Source organism: Aythya fuligula, chromosome Z, assembly GCF_009819795.1.
Source record: "Aythya fuligula isolate bAytFul2 chromosome Z, bAytFul2.pri, whole genome shotgun sequence".
NCBI classification, from domain to species: Eukaryota; Metazoa; Chordata; class Aves; order Anseriformes; family Anatidae; genus Aythya; species Aythya fuligula.
The window spans coordinates 62,547,269-62,566,648 of NC_045593.1; the positions used below are offsets into that span (position 1 = coordinate 62,547,269).

The 19,380-nt window shown below is 34.8% G+C and overlaps 1 protein-coding gene across 6 annotated transcripts in view; it reads left to right on the plus strand.

Annotated features, from left to right (window-relative positions):
• The window catches only part of APC (APC regulator of WNT signaling pathway), an 88,924-nt gene that overhangs the window by 57,321 nt on the left and 12,223 nt on the right, over positions 1-19,380 (plus strand). For 4 of the 6 annotated variants that reach the window (XM_032205581.1, XM_032205580.1, XM_032205582.1 and 1 more), the window contains exons 7-11: positions 4,125-4,208; positions 10,184-10,288; positions 14,766-14,888; positions 17,431-17,809; positions 19,079-19,174. In XM_032205581.1, the coding sequence (XP_032061472.1) occupies positions 4,125-4,208; positions 10,184-10,288; positions 14,766-14,888; positions 17,431-17,809; positions 19,079-19,174 (787 nt within the window). The remainder of the gene's footprint in view (positions 1-4,124; positions 4,209-10,183; positions 10,289-14,765; positions 14,889-17,430; positions 17,810-19,078; positions 19,175-19,380) is intronic. The other 2 variants (XM_032205584.1, XM_032205585.1) reach the window with 2 other exon arrangements.

The following is a 19,380-nucleotide window of genomic DNA, read 5'->3' on the forward strand; positions in this document are numbered from 1 at the left end:
TAAAATGTGTGTGAACAAAGTGATACCACACAGCATTTAGTTAGCCTTTTAAGTACAAAAACAGGAACCAGAACATAGAAAATAGCTACTCAACAAGCAACACGCTCTTCTGCCTGGATGGAAGAAGACTTGTGAGTTAGAAAGAAGTAGACTAATTTTCCTTCTGAAGAAAATATTTTATGATGATTTGCTTTTAATTTATTATCATTTTAGCTTCACACAAGTGTGTTTTTCAGCTCCTTTGTTTTGCTTCTGTAGTGCTGTGATTTTTGTGCCTTTTAAGGTTAGAATAAAATCCGTCTAGGATTTGATAGGTTTCCTTAACCAGAAACCCTATACGAGCATATGATGTATAAATAAAATGTAATTCACATGTATGCCTGAAAGTTGTTTGCTCTGACCAAGAGTTGTTTTGCATTCATGATGAATACATGCACAATTCTGTATGCAAATCATGTTACACACATTTGGAAGTATAAATCTGAATGTAATCGTATGGAACCTGTAAACAGAATAATCAGTTGCTCGCTCATTATAAAAACTACTCTCCCACAGCAGTGGAGTGACAATTTGAAATATTTATTACCATTTATTTCCATAGATGTTAAATAGCCAGTCTGTTAAAACATCAGTCACTATTGGTGTGCTCAGACAGACCCAAGTTCATTTTTTCCCTGTTTTAATCTGCTTGGATAATACCTGCCTCTGATCTGGAAGCCACGTGGCTATGTTATCAGTGTTTATCAGCTACAGTGATGCCCTTCGTGAATACAGCTGTGGAACTTGAGTCAGCCAGTTCTGAGTGAATGCAGAACAGGCTTCATCTGCATATGTCTGTTTAGCCCTGTTGTAAAAGGAAGCAGTGCAGCATCAACACTGAAACTTCTGAACAAGTTCTCTTGTTACTAACAGACTAATGTAGAATAAGTTAGCTAAATGGATATAGCAGGCTGTTGGCCAATTTCAAATTCACTCAGAGAATAAATGAAACTGTTAAAAGAAGCACTTTGACTGTAGTTTTACCAGTGTGGAAGTAATTAAGTTGTCCCTGAAGTAGCTACTTCCCTACTTGTTCTTTTTTAATTTCAAGAGGGAAAAAACCCTACCAAGAGGATATTGAAGTCTTTTTACAGTTTTCTGGATCAATGTTTGCCTGTGGGTTTGTCACGCTGTATGACTATCAAACTCTGTGTATAGCACTATATACTTAGAGAAGTTATGGTGTCTATAGTAATTATGTAAAGATGATCAAATGGAAAGTAGCTGCATCCACGTCTGTTTCTTGAGAGCTTTGGGAAAGGTGCCAAAACTGTTTAGAAGTTCATTGGCGTATAAACATATAAAAGCAAATTTTAGATTATTTTGCTGTGCTGTTCAGATCTGCAAACTGAACCTTTCGTGTTTGACAAACAGAGCAAATTTCCTGATTTTCCAGCCTTCTTGCTGTACTGTATTTTCCTTCTGCCGTAACTGTATGTGATACAGAAGACAATGCAAAATAAATGTTGAAGGATGGAATAGTTCAGCTTTTTATGAAGGATGGCATTGCAGACGTCTCAGTATTAAGAGTCCCAAACATTTACTCTGTGAGAGAGCTGATAGCCTTCTGTTCGCCCAAGTAATTCATGTACTCCTTTCTTGGGTACCTTAAAATAATGCTCCTCTCCCTCTCTTTATCTGCCATTGTTTCCTCTGAACTTCTTTCTGAAACAAGTTAGCTCACAGCAGTCATTGTTCATGTTACTCCTTTTGATGATTGTATATAACAACATGCCCAGTAGTTACTCAAAAAGATGCATTAAGAATTTATTTCAGTTTGTTTAATTATTTACAGTAAGTTGTACTAATACCTGAAGTTTATAACTTCACATGATAGTTCTGACTTCAGAGGAAAAAAAAAGCATAAAACCATGCTTTATTTTATGTTCAAATATTGTAAGCTTAGTACTTCTACTTAGTAGAAGTACATTTTAATTTCTGTGAAATATAAATATTAAAATAAATATAAAATATTTATAGATATTTAAAATAAAAATTCCAAGGCTGAAATCAGTATCGTAGAGAATTTATTTTTCCTTCATGCCAGAATATGAAAGATCACGAGTTTTTAAGTTCAGAGCTCTTTAAAATCTCAGCGAAAAATGATAATTCTGATAAGAATTTATCACAGTATCTTCAAAAATTTGCTAAAAAAAAAAAAAAAAAAATGAACAGACCATTAATGAAAGGAGAGAATTTGCATTCTGGAGTCTTGTACAGATAAAAATGTCAACTCTGTTAGATACAGCAGTCCTGACTCTAAATGTAGACCAACCTATTTATAATTCTGCCTATTAAGTATGTTATGCTTTCATTTGGGGAAAAAAAAAAAAAATCTTAAAGACGAAGCTCCTCATGTCCCCCGTAATGCAGATATCAATCAACAGAAAGAAGAAAAGTCTGTTTAAATTTCTTGACTAAAATTTGGGAGATACAGATTCAATTCCTATCCTGGTGTTGTTAGACAAATGATGTGATCTTTAAGGTTTTTTTCATATGCAGAAAAATATTTCCCCATGTTTAGATGGGTATGTACACATATTCAGATTCTCTTGATGCGCTTTGTGAAATAAACCGCTTTTTACACAGAAATAAATTCACTTTGGGGGAAATTCAAGGCATTCTTAGAGAATGGACGTGTTCTGTCAGTCATGTATCACTTCACTAATGTACAGCTATTTATAGTAATTCATTTTCATTATCTTTATAGTACTAAGAATTTCCTGTGAGGGAACTAAGGGGAGCGAATTATTTGTTTCATGTTCTACTAAAGCTTGTGTGTGTGCTGCTTTCAAATTTATTGGTCATATTTCTGACACTTTGCTTTGCAAAATTCAAATCAAGTTTTTAGTTTGCTGTTTATAGTTTTGCATCTCTACTAAGTGTTGATACACATGATACTCTTCCTACAGCTTATGATGCATCTTCCATGAATTCATTCCAATTCACCATTATATTCTGTATTTCTAAGATTTCTAGATTACATCATATTTCTATTCCATGTGTATCTTTTGATAAAAACACCTTTTTTTTAAAGTTCACCTTATTTCCATTTTCTAGGCTATAAAGATGTTAAATAAGGTTGGTTATAGTGTTGATCCTTTTCCACTAAATGCAGAAAGTCTTTTCTTTTTTAATATGACATTGAAGATGTTACTCAGGTAAAAATATCAGGATTGTATTTATCTATAATACAAAAAAAAAAAAATCAGTTTTCTGTTCATTTCCTGATGTTACTGGGCTTTTTATTCCCTGCCCACTTTTAAAGTCAAATTAAGTCTTACTTATTATCAAACTCACATAGGGATCTTCTACTTCATTAATTTACTGTTTCACAGAATCACAATGTGTCCTGTGCTTCACAGTACAACTTATATGAAGTATATTTAGCCTTTAAAGTTTTTCTCAGTATTCAATTTACAAAGCACACACTGACTGCAGTGGGAAATGAATAATATCTTCATAAGACTCACATTGATTCAGAGATGTGTATAAAATCCCAGACAAACCAAAGTAGTAGTATGTAGCTTTCTTTATTCTTGTCTCGTATATTCTTTGAGATTTGTAGAAGCAGAAAATACTCAGAAGCAGTGCATAGGCAGAAGTCACAGATCATCATAAAAACTGAATATGATGGAAGTCATTGAGGATTTTATACTTTTAAGACACTCGGTCAATATAAACATCTCCCACATTTCTATGTGGCAAGTAGAGTTCTAACACTGGACATGTAAGAAATAATTTGCTATAAATGTGGACAGAATGTTAATTTCAGAAATGGGAAAATTGTTAGAGTATACTGAGACTTTTTTCTATGCCTGTCTGCACTGTGTGACAACCTGCTATTATATCCATGCTATTGTCAGATTTATTAGAAACCCAGCTACCCGCTGTTTTCGATGTTTGCAGTCATGCCTGTGTTTTATTGTGAAGTACACTTGAATTAAAATATAAATTAAGTAGTTCTGTTAGTAGAAGCTGTTGTAGTCACCTGTATTTGAAATGAACTCTTCATATTGTCATTATATGCAATAAATAAAAGGAGTTCTTGAACAAAAACAAGTATGAAAATGTACTCATTTCAGGTGAGGGTGGCGAGAATTCAACAAATAGAGAAGGACATTCTGCGTATTCGACAGCTCCTGCAATCACAAGCAGCTGAAGCAGAGGTTAGTGAGCATTTACTTGCCTTTTTTTTTTTGGTTGTGGTATATATCTAATTAAAAAAAATCAAATCATTTCAGTAAGCTCATAGGCAGGATTATTCGCACCAACTAGTGATGTCACAGTTAATGAACTAGTCAATATACGCAGGCTTTTTCTTGTTCTCTTAACAATTAACTGATGGTGAAAATACTTGGATTACTCTTTATGTTATTACTGAACTTAAGTCACTAATGATAAGTCAGTTAAAAGTTCAACCAGCAAGTTCAGTTAGAAGGTGAAAGTGCAATGTATTATGAAGGCTGTGTCTTGGTTTTAGCAAATAGTTACAACAATCACTTGTACACGCCTTACCAAATAGAATTTCTAATAAGCAGCTTCATGGTTTGCTCGTCCCGTGAGAGACAGAAGAAAAAAATTGGTGAACACAGCCTCAGTCAGACTTCTTAAAAGGCATATTTTTAGCATGAGTATTGGATTCTATATTAAGAAGTACAAAATAATGTTTCCTGTAAATGACAAAGTCTATAGTAGTAATTACCATTAGCAAAAACAGCTTTCACAGTGGAAATTCGCTTAAAAGTTCAACTCAATTGCTTTTACTGGTAAATTAACTATAAATTTTATCTTAGATGTGAATATTTTAGGTTTTATCTTCACTCAAAATATCTACAGTGAGAGTCCAGAACAGTATTTAAATTCTTAAGGGACGTATGTTTTTCCATTTGTAAAAATGTTTTCATTATTTCAAGATCTGGGGGAAAATCTGGTATTATAAGTGAAGCTGACAGAAGTGTGTATAATTTAAACTACCTGGTCTTTTTATGCATTAGCCAATCCAGGTGTTTGTGCACATTGATTGATGTACCCCTGAGCCTTTTCTTCTCCAGAGCTGTATCTTGTGTGACTATTCTGAGCAGATATCTGAAGAGGTTTAATGGTGCTTTCCTGCAACGAAGGACAGTTTCTGTTCTGTTTTTTTGCCCATCTCTCTCCTCTTGAGATTCTGAACTGCACTCTCTCATGGTGACCTGCAGCCAAGGCTGCCTTTGACTTTCATGTCTTCAGAAATTCTTCCTTGTTTGTGAATATTAGGGCCAGCAGGGCAGCTTTCCTTGTTTGCTCTTTGATTGCCTGTGTCAGGAAGCTGTCATCACATTGTTACGCCCTGATGTGCAGCCCTTCCAGCAGATGTCAGCGTGGTTAAAGTCCCCTGTGAAGGCCAGGCTCTGTATACACAATGCTTCCTCCAGTTGTTTGGAAAAGGTCTTGTCTGTTTCTTCTTCCTGGATAAGGAGGTCTATAGCAGATACACACTACAGCAGCACCCATGTTGATCTCCAGCTGATCTTCACCCATAAGCTCTTGACTGACCGCTACCCATCGAGGCACAACTCCAAGCATTGCAGCTGTTCTCCTCACCTTCCCAGCCTGTGCTTCCTACAAGGACTTAACCCTCAAGTCACAGCCATCCAGTCATGTCAGCTATCCCACCACATCTCCATGAATCCGAGGGGGCCGTAGCCCTACAACAACACACAGACCTTTGCTCTTTGTTTCCTGTGCAGCATGCGTGAGTATAGAGGCATTTCAGAGAGGCACCCGAGCGTGCCAACTCCCCCTGTACAGGCTTGAGAGCTTTCCCCCATGGCTGTTCTGTATGACTGTCCACAAAGGGATTCCACATCCTTTGTCCTGTGGACTGCCCTTGTCTTCCCATCCCTCAGGGCCCTTCGGCTTGCCTACCCTATCTGCAACTTCCTTACTTGTTCTTTGAGGGATCACTCCCTCCCTTGTTTCTGGTGTAAAGCTCTCCCTAGCAGTTGGCCAGCCTGTGATACTGTTGCCTCTTCTGATCAGATGGAGCATGTCCCCAGAACACTTCTCTCTTACTCCGTTTAAAAAAAAAAAAAAAAAAAAAAAAAGCACAGTATTTTAGCCTCACGGGAGGTCAAACACTCAAATGGTCAAACAGCAATGAGATGGAACTACCTAATTAGAGAAGATTTTTGTCTTAGTTTTCCCTCCACTCCTCCGTTTTTCAAATTACTTGGCTGATGAATACATGCTAATTCTTCTGCTTTTTCAAAATTTTATTATGGTGTCTTACCCATAACGCATCTGGTTGGCTGGTTGTACTGTTATTGCGTGTTTTAGGAGTTACCTATGTGCTGGTGGTAAAGGAGGTAGTTTCTACACAGTTATTAATACTTTGGTGTAGGTTAAGTCATTTGATGGATGGATATCCTATTGAATAGTATCTGGATCTAGCTGAAATCGCCTGGTGGCAAGAAAAGGAGGGTATTAGCAGTGAAATTGCAAAGTCCTTGTAACTGAAAAGTGTAAACACGAGGCATTTAGTATATTTCTGTTGTGCCTGATATGATACCCAACTTGAATGTGCTCCTTATGTTTATAAAGATCTACTGTCAATAATAAATGCCACAGCTTTATCTGCTGATATGGTTGGCCTGTGTGGTTATGCCAATCATTATGGAATCTAAGAGCAATATATGCTGTAGAAAAAGACCAAATATAATAATATACTATAAAGAGTAGTTTTATGAAATAAATCAGCAAAGAAAACTTCAGCACTCATTTGTAAGGCTTTGCAAATTGCTAGCTCGTGTAAATGCTGTTAGAAATAGTTGAAGTAGTTTACTTGCGAGTACCTCCCAGTTTCATAACAATTCTCATGTATCAATAAAATGTTTTTTAAAACCTTCATAGCAAAGTTTGAAATCTATATAGAGTTAGACCCCTTCAAAGACAGGATGTTTTGCTGTCAGGTACAAATCTGAAATTGCATTTAATAGAAAAAGGCAATTTCTTGTCAAGTACTTAATACGGGGTTTTCAATTTGTTACAGTGGCACAGGCCTATCTGTCATTTGAAATGTGAATGTTCCATTTTGCGGTGTTGCTGTAGATAAAATAAAGGATTTATTACATACGGAGATTAATGCTTTGCAAACTTTTAACTGTTTAAACTGTGATAGGCAGGCATCCTCTGAAAGATTCATCTGACTGCTTTTTTTTTGCCTTATGACTCAGTGGAAGCAAAACTGTTTCAGTCTTCTGGCCTGTTCTTGTTTCTTGTGTTGTTCTCGGTCTTAAGTTCTTATTTACACCCGTATGTGTGTAATCGTTGTGCTTACTGTGAAGTTATGGCATATTTTATACTCTCTAGAAAATAAGAGTCTGTAGTTTTCAATGTACAGACAATAACAGGGTAGTTGAATATTGTGAAAAAAATAATCTCTGAATGGAAAATTGTTTAGTCCTAATAAATACATAAAAGACTTTCAGCAATTCATGTTTACAAGATATTAAGTACAATTATTTGCAGTTTGTCGTCTTAGCAAAAATGTAAATGTACTTTTCTACTAGTAAATAACAGCAAAATTACTTGTCAAGTGATAATTGGTGTTGACTTCAGAAGCATTCAGAGCATAGTGACAAGATGGAGGGAGCACCTCTATCTTGCTCTTACAGGCACGTGCAGTCCTTCGCTATTCTGCTACTAAAGTAAACAAGCATACGTGGTAATTTAAAAGCTTAGAGTTACTTCTGTAGTGTGATGCCAGAAATCAGAAATGACAGACCTTCAAGCCCTATGGATGACTGATGAGACAATATGTGTGTTTATTCATGCATGTTGCGCGAGTGCACACTGATGTTTAAAATAAGGTAAGCCTTGCTTTTATAAATGTTAAGAATGGCCTTATAATTCTGAATGAATTTGGATGTAATGTTGACTTCTCTTTGTAGTGGCATATTTTGAGAGCTTTTTGGGGAAAAGGGAAGCCACCTCTTTCATAAATAGCACGTGAAAAATAAAATTGATACAAATGGGAAGAGAGGAACAGAGTGCTGAGGAGAGTTCTGCTTTTGGTGTCAGGGAATGAAGTATCTCCCTGACTGTGCTTTAGTTACATTAACAGTATTTAATAAATATACCACCACCATCATCATCCCTAAAAAAAAATGTGCCCAAAATCCAGGACTATTTTTCGATGGATAACATTATCCCCTAGGGTAACCCAGTAATTCATTAGCCTTGCTAATGAGTGGTTCTGCTTTTCATCTTTAGGTACATTAAATACTACCTTCTTCATGAGATCGAAAATTATTTGATGGCTGGAAAATTCTGTTCTTAGTTACAGTGGATCTAGATTTTATGTCAAACTCATCATTACACTTTATTCAAGACTGAGAATACTGTGAGAGAGGGAGAGTCATTATACTGTATTCATACCGATCTTGATTGAGTCCCCACTCTTGTACTGGGGACCAAAATGTCTTCAGTCATGGTATGAGCATCCATAGCAATATAATCTCATACACAGACAGAGATAGTGAGTTTTTAAATTACAATTCAAATTTAAAAGAACAGTAATGCTGTTTCCAGAAAAGTGTTCAGAGTTTGGCCTTGTGAGTTAAAAGGCAAATGTGATACTCAGTTTCCACAACTGAGCATATCATGTTAAGAAAAATGGTAACAGTCGTGTATGTCATTTTTTTTATTACTTTGTGTTATGTTGACATATTTTCTTCCATTAGCATATATATATATATATATATATATATATATGATTTATTTTTTTAATGTCTGTCCCAAAATTATTGTCAAACGTGTAGTTACTGTTTTTTGAAACTCTTTTCAACACTAAATGTTTTCTGGGTTTGAGGCTCTAATGTCTTTATATGAACAAAATAAAAGAGTGTATAATGGGGATAATGTATGAGTTTGATCACCATACACCTAAAGAAGTTAACTTCTTTCAGGTAACCGAAAGAGTTTCAGTATGTGCGCATTGAAGTATGCTTCTCCTGAAAGTAAAAGAGAAATTTCCATAAAGCTAGATGGGGTAGACTGTGCTATGATAAGCTGTACTGCTCAAAAACATCGTAGGTCCCTGTGAAAAATGATTTGAATATAGCAAGCATAAACAAATAATTTAAAAAATGAAATTCAAATAAGCGTATGGTAGTAGCCTCTAAAAAATGAGGCTTGGCATCAAAATTAATTTGCCAGGAGCTGGATTCAGTGATCCTTGTGTGTCCCTTCCAACTTGGGGTATTCTGTCATTCTGTGACTCTGTAAGAATAATCGTGCTTTTGAGGTAGGACGATACTTTTTCAACTCTAGACTTCAAACCAATTCGAAGGACAGGCTTATGTATTGTTCTGAAAAGCTGGGACATTTTAAGCATAGTAGTGGATGATGCTGGATATTCACATACTTCATAACTACTCAGTTATTCTACTTGCTTTTTTAAGGAACTGTATTTAAAGGCCTGATTTTGGTGTTGATCTCTCTGAGCGGTGGGGACACTGGTTTAATTTCCACGTACTCGTGCAGAAAAGTGGGTCTCCTTAAGAAACTGAAACATTCATCTGTGTCAGGTTGCTCTATAGGTTTAATTTATTTTGGTTGTATGTGATCAGGTTGATACAGCATCAAGGATATAGCAACTTTATTTGCATCGAACCAGTTATTCCTACTCTGTTTGACTTTAAAATTCAGAACAATCCTTAATATACAGGTGGCCTTCTTTTCACCCAGAATTTGTTTGTCTGTGATTGTGAAGCTTAATTTAACCGTGCTAGCCCTAGTCTCCAGCAAATGCACGGATCACGTGGCAGTGCAGGGAAGACAGTTGTTTGCTCCAATTCTGTTACATTTCTGATAGCGACGTGAGCACAGCTGGTGGAAAATGGTGTTCCAGTGTCTCACAGCAAATCCTTTGTCTTGCAGGGCTATAATCCTCAGAGGACATGCTTCACTTTCATCCTGCAGTTTTCCTAAGACACTCAGCTGTTAATTATTTCTCAATTATTTCTAAGTGTTGCGAAATATAAAGTACTGTTCAACGGCTTTGTGAAGATGCAGCATTGATATATTCACAGTCTAGAGAGCTTTGAATGGTTGCATACTTCATTTCTGAATATAATTTCATAAACTCTTATATTAACAGAGAGCACCTCAAAGCAAGCATGATGCAGGTTCCCATGATACTGAGAGGCAGAGTGAAGGTCAAGGAGCAGCAGAAATCAGTATGCCAACTAGCAGTACTGGTCAGGTAAATTGATTATTTTTGTTTGTTGATATTATATATTTTTTCAGTTGGTGATGTTATACATAAATAATGTGGATGTAATAGTGCTGGAAATGTACAGTGCTTTTTTATTGATATATACCTTACAATGTTTGTATGCCTGCTCATTTTAAAAAGATTTGGTTTTCTTCATTCCATCTAGAAATTAGTAATTACTTGTATTCATTAGAAGGAAATGTTTTTATAAGATGAAGTATAAGCATTCTATAATGCAGGGAGTGGTTTTCTTTTGTTTAAATAATTAATGACCTTGATACTAAGATGGATATAAGAAAAATGACTAGAGAAAATATTTTACCGTAGGTGAATTGTAATGTTAGCAGTATGATTTAGTTATGAGAAATGGTTCAAAATTTTACTTTATAAATTATCACTGAAATGTCAGTGATTTTTAAGAGAAGATTCAAATGGCAGGTTTATCATTGATGTTTCTTTAATACTATTTCAGGTAAAGATTTGAAACAGCATTATCAATGAGATAATCTGGAAGTGTGCTAAATGTTTTTGTAAATGCTTCTAAACAGTCAGTTGTTCTTCATTATATTAGTGAAATACATTAGTGGGTTTACATTTTAGGTGTTACGTTAAATTCTTTCTGTCTTTTTAAAAAAATACTTATCAACCCTTCAATAGCTAAGAATATTTTGATTTATTTACCGTGCATTAATGTTCATTCAGTTCATGATCTCCAACTGTAGCTGAGACATTCCCATTAGTAATGTGTATTCCTAAACTTCACACTACAAATCTAATAGTTGAATTCATATGTAAAATATTTCTGCTACTTTGGGGAAATAGAATTATTTTAATCCTTCTGAAAGTATTATGGACAAGAAGATTTACCAGAAAGAATATAAATTGTGGTTGGTTAGAATATTTCATTTGATTAAACATTAAGCAGAGCTCATGATTTTGCTTTTGAAATATATTTGATTACCATTTAGAATTAAGTTCTATCAGCCATATCTGAGCAATTGCATGAGGCTCTGACTCTAATTCTTATGACAGCTTTATTGTGTGGGGAAAAAAATAGTTCAGCACTGCTTTGAGGCTGAAAGCATAATGTGTTTGAATAATTGATGCATTGTGGCTGTATCATCTGTCTTCATTGTATGAATCAGGAGTTATTTTGGAGAACAGATATTTTACATGGAAGGAAGAAAGAAGGGATTGTCATGTCCTGGCAGACTTACTCAAGTGGAGGATTCATTCATTCTTCATTTGAGGTCCTATGTTTGGGATTTTAGTGATTTGAATTTTGCCTCATAAAAAATCTTTAAAACATGCATATTATTTCCTCCTGGAGATTGATAGATCCAGGGCTCTGAATCTGTGTTCTGGAGACATCTGGGGATTATTTACTTGCAGTGCAAGTCCAGAGAGAAAAGGCTTAATGGATTGGGCATAACATTTATTTGTGACAAACCAGCTGAATATACTTTGTTTCTTTTAGCAGTCACTACTAAGTGGAGTGCAACAAGTTTTAACAAAATAACCTGGGTCTCATTGTTTTTGTAGCCCCATCTACTAACATAAATGAATGTTAATTGAAATGCTGCCAGTTGAAGCTGAGATTTTTCAGGATTCAGTTTTGTCCCTTTCATCATTCAGCTCTGTTCTCCCATTATGGTCACTGTGCTGGCACTGAAGAGAAGTTTTTGCATTCCTTTGTTTTGCAAGATTTGTAAAGGAATTCAGTTAGGTTGTCTGCTGCATTAAGAAAATCTGACACAAAATAGGGAAAATAACCTGACTGACAGGGAAGGTAACAAGCATAGTAAAACAAACACTGAGTGAATAGCAGTGAGCTATAACAAGAGAAAACAAGATGAAGTAGACAAATAGGAGATGGTTTAAAATGAGAAAGTCCTACACAAGAATGGTCCATGTAATATTTGTTTGTAATTTTTCACTTTCTCACATGAATGGCTACACATTTCTTAAACTAATTCTTCCAAATCAGTCTTTAGGACCCATTAAAAAAAAAAGGTTGTTACATTTCTTTTGGGACTCCTGGCATCCTGCAAGTAGCAAGGCCACATGATGGCTCTGAATGAAATAGGTATGGGAACAAAAATAAGTACAGTTTGGGAGAAAGAATAGGAAAAGTGCAATATTACTGTCTGTACTGTGGTGAACTTTAACAGGTAGTACTCCAAACTTTCATCTTTTTTACTGTATTGGGTAAGATGATCGTAGTGAATTTAGCAGTGGAGAATTTTTGCATATACATTATGTTGAACCTGTAATCCTCTGAACGTAGTCTGAGGTCAAAATGATATGAAGGGATTGGTCAGTGTAAAAATATTGGGGTCCTCTCCCATATTCATAGCACCACAGATTACTGAAGTGAGTAATTCAAAAAGTAAAATATAGTTTTCATGTTAAGCTTAAAGATTTTGAATTTTTCTCATATTCAACGGCGAACATAGAGGCTTGTTTACATTGGAAATATATATTGGAATAAATTAATATATGACTTTAAATCATTCTAGTTACAACTTTTTAGCATCCTGTGCTAGTACTTATTCTGTAATATGTATGAATGTTCTGGATTCAAATGGAGAGTGAAATGAGTATAATAATGGTTCTAAATGTTCCAATATAATGAGATTTTTTCTGTTTAAACAAACTCTACCTGAAGCTATTTCCAACTTTAATTATACTCACTTTCAATTTCAAATTTAAGATATTGAACTGTATGAATAGCAAATACTCTGAGAGGAATATTCATCTTCTTTCTTTATGGTGCACCTTGAAAAACAACAAATTATTTCAAAGTGTCTTTCATACAGTTTTCTTCGGTGTTTTATGTTTTCATTGGAAAAAAAAAAATACTGATACTCATTCATCCAGATAGCTTGACAATATTGTTTTGTTAATTAAGCTAATAATTTCACGAACACATTCTAGCTTTTGGGCAAGATCAGCCAAGGATTGTTGACTACCTCAGTAAAGCAGTTTTTGGATACTAAAAGTGAGTGAGCATTTACAGTTCCTATTGCTGATTTCCACTGAGGTATTCAGGTATTCTCAACTAGGTGTGCAGGCACCCCCTTTGAAATTTTTGCCCTGATTGCATAGTCAGTATGCTACTAACTACTTTTAATTTTATAATTGAATCTAATTTTAAATTCCGATATTAGAAGTCATTAGATTGAAAGAACTGTCTTTAAAATATTTTATCCGTAGCATTTTAAATGTCACTGATACAGTCCACTGATATTTATGATTTTTTGTAGGAGTTGTGTGGCTTCTGTGATTCCCTCACAGTTAGTGGTTAAAAACAGTTAGAATATGAAGTAATTTTTCAGCTTCTGGAGTTTATTTTTTGTGATGTTGAGAGAACAAACATGATTCCAGATACACATGTATCATATCACCATCTTATGATCGTGGTGGGTAACATACTTACCTAGGTATATATAAAGGGATTCAGGACTTTCAGGAAGTTGTCTTCCTTCTGCTATCAGCTGCTGTTAGACCTGATATGGGGGGGGGAGGTGGAAAAAAAAAAAGAAAAAAAAAAAACACCAAAGACAACAGAGATCTGGGTTCAGGTCAACAGAGCACTGGGGAGATGTAAATTTTGTAAGGCACTCATCTCATTTGCAAGATGAAGTTCACCAATACAGAAATGAAATAAATAGAACAACGTTCTCTTCAAGTGTTCGCTATTCAAATGTATTTTTAAGTTCCTAAACTGAATGGGGACAGAGGGAAATAGTAAAGGAAACTTCACAGACAGTAAGCAGAGAAAATGATCAGCAAAGACAAAAAAAAAAGTGGACAGCAAAGGTGGAAAAGGAAAAATACACCAAATAGATTGAAAGACAGCAAATATCCTAATAGTAGTTCCTGCTACAGTAGGTAGGGACATTCACAATAATTTCTAAGAAACTTGCAGCAAATAGTGTCAGCATTGTTTTACAATGTTTCATTAAAAATAAAACCGATTCATCCATTTGTAATTTGCTTTTGATGTGGACAAATTCAAGTATGGTTATTCCTTGTCCAGATGAATCTCTTAACTTGTCAGTTCTTGCTTATCTGATCGCGTTCTGAAGATGTATGCATATCATTAGGCAGTATGTAATCTGACATAAAAGTAAAAGCTGCTTTTTTCTCTCCATAAAAATCATAATTCAGCTTGCTGCACAGTCCAGTTCTCCCTTTTCTCGATGAAAATAGGAAATATAAAACAATTCCATTGAAAACGGAACTCCATTGAGACTGAATTTTGGGAGAAGTGGTTAATAAACCCCACCTAACAGAGACATCTAAGTAGTGTAAGGGCAGGGAGGACCTAACTTACCCAAAATACATTGACAGTTCACCACTATAAATATGATTTCATGATCCAGTGCTGAAATTGAATTAGACAGTAGTTGTTTTTTCAGTTAGACTTCATGTTATACTGAATTGTTGTTTAAATTTGTAGGGTTCTGCTGCTCGAATGGACCATGAGACAGCCAGTGTTATGAGCTCTAGTAATAACTATTCTGTTCCTCGCAGACTGACAAGTCATCTGGGTACCAAGGTAACCGAAGATTACAAACCACAGGTCGCTAATGCTACATTTTACTAATACAATAATCTCATTGTTTCTGCCAGTAGTACTAATATTAGTTGAATAATCTATCCACCTATAGTAATTTTATGGAGATAAAACTTAACAGTATTTTTCCCCTTTTAAAATACATCCACAGAAACCCTCCTGTTCTGAACTTATTGATGACCAGTTAATAGTTACTACAGTAAGGAAAAAACAATTGCTAGAAATTTCTGCAGTATTCTAAAACTGTGATGTTGATTTATACTCCAAGATGAAAACTAACCCTTTTAAAAACAGTTCTTGAAACACTTTTACAGAGACCAAATTCACAAAATAGATGTGATTGCTAAGACATTAACTAGACCAGAACTTTAAAAAAGTCATGTAAGCTCTTCACAGTAATGCCTGTTTGCGATAGAGTGCACTCAAAAGTGTGTGTACAGCATAAAAAGAGAGGGAAAAATGTGTAAATCTGTAACACACAATTAAGTTCGTGAACCACTGGAGTTCATATTGCCTCTGGAATCAGCAGTAGTATAGATGGGGGTGCTAAGCCCAGTCTTCTGGGAAGCAGGGGCTATTATTAGATTGGCATAGTACTAACTACTTTGGGCTTTAAATAGGTTGTTATAACAGATTTTCTGTCGTGCATTGTATGCATGTAGCAAATGAATGTGATATCAGGTAGTTTGTTTAAAAATCTTTCATTGCAAATCATAGAATTTCTAGAAGTTACAGATGAGGATAGCCCTGAATGCAGGGAAGGATGCTGATTGTGGAAGGATACAGGCAAAGAAATAGGCTGAACTTACTCTGCTGTGGGTAAGAAAAGTTTAGTAGTAATGCATGAGAAGAGAGGAAATTTGTAGGGGTTCTACATACAGTTATGCATTTACAAATACAGAAAGAGATGTCTCTGCAGTGTGGTATACAGACAGAGGGAAGTACACTTTAGTTTTTCCTATACTGTGTTTGCCACAACTTCTAGGCCAGATTTTGGTGGCTTCAGCTTTATTCTGTGACAGAAACTTTGCCTTCCAAATCACAGTAACTGTGGAATAAAAACTGCAACTTGAAACATCTGTCAAAAGGCACACATAAAGCAGATTAAATTCACTCTCTTTTACGAATCCAAGCAGTTTGTTTTAATACTACATATGAATTTTCCCAGACCAAGAATCTCCAAACCGGGATGCTAGACTGTCATAAAACTGGCTACAGGACTATTTCAGTGGATTTTGCATGGAATCATAGTTTTGTAAATTTTAAGATTTCCTTGCTCCAGCAGTCCTATGGCATTTAGGGAAATACATGTTACCAGACTCTCTGCTTAGTCTACTCACTGCCATTCAATTTTTATCTAACTAGGTATTTGTACTTACCTTCAGACACATTAGAACTGTTTGTGAAGAAACCAAATAAAAGCATTTACTGATCTAGTAACTAGTGCAAAAATCTAATTAGTAGTAGAAAACTTGGTTTAGCAGTCCCAAGTGCTATTTCTTAGCATATTTTAAATAAACTCCCTCTGCTATTTCACAGTTCCTTTTGGTAGTTTCTTTATGTTGTGCTGTCATTTTGAATGTTGCTGTTTATCTTGGCTTTAGGAGTTTGGATAGAGTTCAGGAGTTTCGGATAGTATCTAAATCACCTTCTACATGATATTATTCTACTAATAGTTGACTGCAAGGACCAAATACATTTCTCATTATAAGGCTACTAGTGAAGAAAACAGGTTGGGTAGACAAGCCAAATAGTGTATTGGGATCCCTCAAGAATTGCTATTTTTTGCTGTGATTTTTTGTTGCACCAAGTTAAATGTGTAATGCTAGGTTTATATGACTTTATTTAGTTTTATAAATGCTCGGTAGTTACATGATATGTTATAAAAGAGCATTTGTTTTCTTTTCTGGTTTTGTCCCCATAAAGAGTTCCTCTAACTCTTCAGCTTTGCATTTGCTGTAAGTAATCTGGTCCGTATGCAAGTCACTCATTGTGACAAAAAATGGTTAGTTAATTTGAAAATATTACATGAAAATTTTATGTAGATGCAGCATTGTTTTAGTACAATGGAAATTAAAAGTTCATGTAATCACTCTTATCCTGCCTCAAATAATTGTATTTAATGCCATTTGGAAAATAATTTCTCACTGAAGAACATTCGTACATGAAAATGTGGTTCATACATGATTTTTTGAGATATAATTTATTTTAACTATATTTTAACTGTCTCAAACTAAAATATTTTCATTACTATGTTTCATTAATCTTTTTGTACAATGGAAAGTTAGAAGTCTTCACCATTTGACCTATAGATTAATAGAACTGCTTACAGTTACCACACACTTATTCTAGCTATTTAATCACTAAATGAGATTTATTAAGGTTATAAATGGTGAAGTAGTGATAATAGTTAAAATTCTTGCAGCATTAAATCAATTGTTTCTTTGGGGTTTTTTTGTTCATGTGTACCATTCAGATTTCATTATAATTTATTTTTATATGCAGTTTTAAAATGTAACTGTATTTTTTAAAATCATTTGACCTGCAGGTGGAAATGGTGTACTCATTGTTGTCAATGCTTGGTACTCATGATAAAGATGACATGTCAAGAACATTGCTAGCAATGTCTAGCTCCCAAGACAGCTGCATAGCCATGCGCCAGTCTGGATGTCTTCCTCTCCTCATCCAGCTTTTACATGGCAACGATAAAGACTCTGTCTTGTTAGGGAACTCTCGTGGTAGCAAAGAGGCCCGTGCCAGAGCCAGCGCAGCACTACATAACATCATTCACTCCCAGCCTGATGATAAGCGAGGCAGACGGGAAATCCGCGTGCTCCATCTTTTGGAGCAGATTCGTGCTTACTGTGAAACATGTTGGGAATGGCAGGAAGCACATGAACAAGGCATGGACCAAGACAAAAACCCAAGTAGGTTCTTCAAGCTGTATAAATTTTGAAAAACAGTGAATTAACAAAAAATACAATATAATCTGAAATCATGTTGAATATATGTAAGATTTGTTTTATATATATGTATATATATATATATGTATATATATGGGTATCTGCAAATAAATGCATGTGGGTGTATGTACAAATACACTTTTTAAGTTCAAGGTAGTGTTAGGAAGTAGTATCTATTACAAATATGATGCCCTATTTATAAACCTGTTCCTTCAAATCATAAGGCTTCTGTATGCTTTCTAGATGAAAACTCTAGTGTTTTATGCATATGGTCTGTAAATTAAAAGTAAATTTCTATTCATTCCTGTTTTACATTTTGATGAATAATGAAGGATATCTAAATAAATAAGTAATCCCAAATTGTTCTTCATTCAGATGTATTTGCGAGATTCACACTTCATTTAGGAGAGAGGTACAGAGCGCAAATTAAGTAATCTCAATCTAGCCAATATAACGGCTACTATTTATAATGTGGTACATGAGACATATTTCAATATTAAAATACCAGAGATGTAGCAATGTAAATGAAATAGGAATTTTCTTAAGGAGCAGTTACAAAAAAGATTTAATCTGCATAATTCAACTGCTTTTCTGAATTGATGGCATTTTGTAAATACAGGTTGTAGGAAGTACTACTGAAATCAGTGAGCTGCATCATAGGTTTTGGAGTTTTCTGCCACAACCATTTCGCAGAAGTTGGGCTCTGAACAACATGCATCAATACAATTTATGCATTAGCCAGTATCTAGCTAACAAAATAACGAATTTTAAAACTATGAAACAAAGGGGCTTAGATAATCATTCCTAATGACTTAACACCCAATGAAACAGCTTCACTTTAGGTGTGTTATTTAATGCCACTATAATATTTAACCTTAATGCTTTCTTTCACAGAGATTTTTATTTTTCAAGAGTAGTAAGATAATTGGTACCAGAAGTTATATTTCTAATTTAATATATAGATTAATGATTCTCCTTAGTTTCTTTTTCAGCATCAAGTATATTTCTAGTACTTATATGTCATCTTGTTTTTTTGTAGATTTATTCAGGCATCTGTGTATACAGATACAGTAGTAATATTCTGAAGTAATTGTCTATTCTTGGATTAATAGGAAGATAAAAACCCTGAACAAAAATTGTAATTGATTTATCTTAAATTTAGTTTCTCTTTGAAAATTTTTATACAAAGCTATATACCTAGGAAATACTAATTGTTACCTATTTCTGGATCAGTGCCTGCTCCAGTTGATCATCAGATCTGTCCTGCTGTGTGCGTTTTGATGAAACTTTCATTTGACGAAGAACATAGGCATGCAATGAATGAGCTCGGTAAGACCAAATGTATTGCTCTGACTTCCTTTGAAACACTTGCTGGAAACACTGACATTCCATATTTGTATATGGATATGTGATGGATATGTGGCATTGTTTTACCACTGGATTAAACAGATTTTCAGTTCATTTGTGTCAGATGTTGATCTCTAAGTGATTAAAGCAGTTTAAATTAACTGTATCCTTTGCCTTTGGACAGGTTA